At 34.0% G+C, this 2,969-nt stretch overlaps 1 protein-coding gene across 2 annotated transcripts; it reads left to right on the forward strand.

The window, feature by feature from the left end:
* Positions 1-302: 302 nt before the first annotated feature.
* On the forward strand, positions 303-1,629 carry LOC144574440 (early light-induced protein 1, chloroplastic-like). Of its 2 annotated transcripts, XM_078324410.1 has the most exons (3): positions 303-568; positions 938-976; positions 1,099-1,629. In XM_078324410.1, exons 1-3 carry the CDS (start codon positions 434-436, stop codon positions 1,441-1,443), a joined length of 519 nt encoding a protein of 172 aa, XP_078180536.1. In that variant the 5' UTR covers positions 303-433; the 3' UTR covers positions 1,444-1,629. The 2 variants fall into 2 exon arrangements, with proteins under 2 accessions (XP_078180536.1, XP_078180537.1); XM_078324411.1 differs by lacking the exon at positions 938-976.
* The last annotated feature ends 1,340 nt before the right edge of the window (positions 1,630-2,969 follow it).

The following is a 2,969-nucleotide window of genomic DNA, read 5'->3' on the forward strand; positions in this document are numbered from 1 at the left end:
CAATTATTTTTTTTTCTTTTCTTTTTTTGCTTCAAAGGGATGAATATCCTCTCATCTCAATAACGCCATCTCCTCCCAATTTTTGTTTCAAAACTTCACCGCCATCTCTGGTTACCTCGGCACCCACGTCACTATATATCATATACCATAAGGGCATAAGGGCACAATGCTTGCCACGTGGCAACCATCCAGATTCTAGCGGACCTAATTATTGAACCAACTTGTTGGCTGTTAGAACCACCACTCGTCCCGAGAGCAGCTAGCTAGCCCAGGAGCAACCATTATATTATATATTTGACCCCTCCCACAAACCCTAAAAAGTATATTGACTTGATCACTACACATTCCACAAGCTTTCCAAGCTTTACTATTCTCTCTCAGTATATAAGAGCTCAGCTGCTAGTGCTATCTCATTAACAAAAGATTTTTTATAATGGCAACTTCATCATTTGCACTCAGCTCCTACATGTCAGTGAGGGCACCGATTGTTGCTCAGAGGAGCTGCCTTGTCGGCCTCTCCTCCGTTAGATCGTTGCCACGGAGGACTGTCGTTCGTTGCCAAAATAAGGCAAGTATCCTGACAAATTTCCTTTTCACTTTCTTTAATTTAACTGAGAAATTATTAGATAATATAATTAATGGCTGGTGTAATGGTGTGTCGAGTTCTGTGTACGGTGAACGGGCATATATAAGTTGCTCATCAATCTTGTTTGTTCATTTTAAAATATATATATAATATCTTTGATTTTAAACTGTCACAATAATATTGAACGGGGATATAAATTAGTGTTATTATTTTATAATGCACAATAGACACGTAAAAAATTACATCGCACCGACACTTATGATAAGATTATTATACCCACACCAGTACATCACACACTTCAGTACACTTGATTTAAAACTTAAAATTTATTTATTCTTATTAATTATACAGCCGAAGCAACCATCTCCTTCTCCAAAACCCACACCAAAGGTACTTATATAAAATAATTCAAATAAAAAAAGAGAACAGTATAAACTACTGCTACATGCGTTTGTACAACTAGTAAACTTAATCATGCATGGATAAATTAATTGACAAATATTAATTTCTAGGTGAGCACCAAGTTCTCCGACGTGCTAGCATTCAGCGGTCCAGCACCAGAGAGAATCAATGGACGGCTAGCCATGCTGGGTTTCGTTGCAGCAATAGCTGCAGAGGCCGCTAGTGGTGAAGATTTATTTGCGCAATTGTCGAATGGTGGTATCCCCGCATTTTTGGGCGCAGCAGTACTATTCTCAGTTGCGTCATTGGTACCCTTGTTCAAGGGAAAAAATGTAGAGTCAATAACCACTGGGATCATGAATGAGAGTGCCGAGATGTGGAATGGAAGATTTGCCATGCTAGGCTTGGTGGCCTTGGCCTTCACCGAGTATTTGAAGGGTGGGCCTCTCGTGTAAATTAGTGCAATGTATTCTTTTCATGTAATAGATTAAGGAACATGTTTAGTTTGCAGTAGTAAAAGAAGAAGAACACTAAGATTGATTTTCAGGAGACTGTGCTGTTATTATATACAAAATCTTAGGTGAAGTTTATGAATGATATGATATAGTATTATTCCCGTGTTATATATATCTATTTCGTGATATCTTTTTATACGTTTACCTTACATGTTAGAAGCTGAGTCAAATCTTCAAACTATGATAATCAAATTAGCATGAATAGAGATCAAACATATATATATTGTGAGAATAGAAGTCAATTTACATAACTTGTAGCATTTTACTCTAGAATATATATATAAAAATATGCATAAATTAAAAATGTTTGAAAATAAATGAGGATCAATTGATCTCTATATATTATTAGTGCCTTCGCCCCTTCGATCCATATGTATCGTATTCAATAAGATGGATACATGTAAGATTTTTTCCCATTTAATTTATCTGATACGGACAAAGATAATTTTTTTTTCCATTAACATAACAAGGAAAGGATATGAAAATATTTTCAACCGACATGTTTCGTACCCGTTAACACCCTGGCTACACTAGAAGTTGAGACATTACATTTAATATAATTCTATTAAAAGTTAGTATTTTCTTAAAGGTCCCCTGGGCCAACACCTATTATAAAGCTAAACGATCCATGTTGATTTTCTTAATGAAAAAAAATGACCAATTACAAAAAAAAAAAAAAAAAATGAAAAAAATGACAGCTAGCCTAATATGTTAAAATTTGCAACTAATTGCCATATTTTCTCGACCACAACCAATTAATGGTACTAGAATTAATTATTGGGCTGAACGATCCGGCTATGCTGCGCTGTCTTCAAAACTGCAGAATATCGGGTAAAATTGGGTCTAAAAATGCAGAATATTGGGTCAGCACGGTCTAAATTTAAAAAAAAAAAAAAGTTTCTACTTTAATTAGATGATCACTTTATAACGATTTCACCAAACTAGGACAACGGCTCATGGAGTCAATAATAAATTCTTCTGAGACCCGTTATCAGTGATTTATACAGAAAACATGAAACAAATCTTAAAAAACAGAGAATCTGACTCTACTCTCTAATAATCATGTTTGATTGTAGAGTACGTAAGAGGTAATAAGTAAATTGCTTATTCCATATGTAAGTTGTCAAATTATGTGAAATTTGGTTCTTATAAAATATATCCTAACATTAACAAAATGAAAGGTTATAAATGCAAAATCCTATCGTTCTAGTGAAATTACGGATATCAATTTTTTTTTTTTTGCAAAAATATAAACAAATAAAAATTTGCGCGTAGGCATATATTCATTAAAAAAGTTTGGTTTGCAATATCAAATTCACATGAACAGATTTGAGTACCTACTTTATTCTAATTTGTTTTAGCAAGATGAATCCAAGTTTGAAAAGAGTTTTAAATTTAGAACTAAATTAGACTACTTCCTTAATTAAACGAGAATACAAATGTGTGTGTGTGTGTGTGTGTGTGTG

This window comes from Carex rostrata, chromosome 22, assembly GCF_964058835.1.
Source record: "Carex rostrata chromosome 22, lpCarRost1.2, whole genome shotgun sequence".
Classification (NCBI taxonomy): Eukaryota; Viridiplantae; Streptophyta; class Magnoliopsida; order Poales; family Cyperaceae; genus Carex; species Carex rostrata.

Coding starts and splice junctions, on each gene's coding strand:
- LOC144574440 (XM_078324410.1), top strand. CDS start 434: ATGGCAACTTCATCATTTGCACTCAGCTCCTACATGTCAGTGAGGGCA. Junction 569..937: donor TCGTTCGTTGCCAAAATAAG/GCAAGTATCCTG, acceptor TTAATTATACAG/CCGAAGCAACCATCTCCTTC. Junction 977..1,098: donor CTCCAAAACCCACACCAAAG/GTACTTATATAA, acceptor ATTAATTTCTAG/GTGAGCACCAAGTTCTCCGA.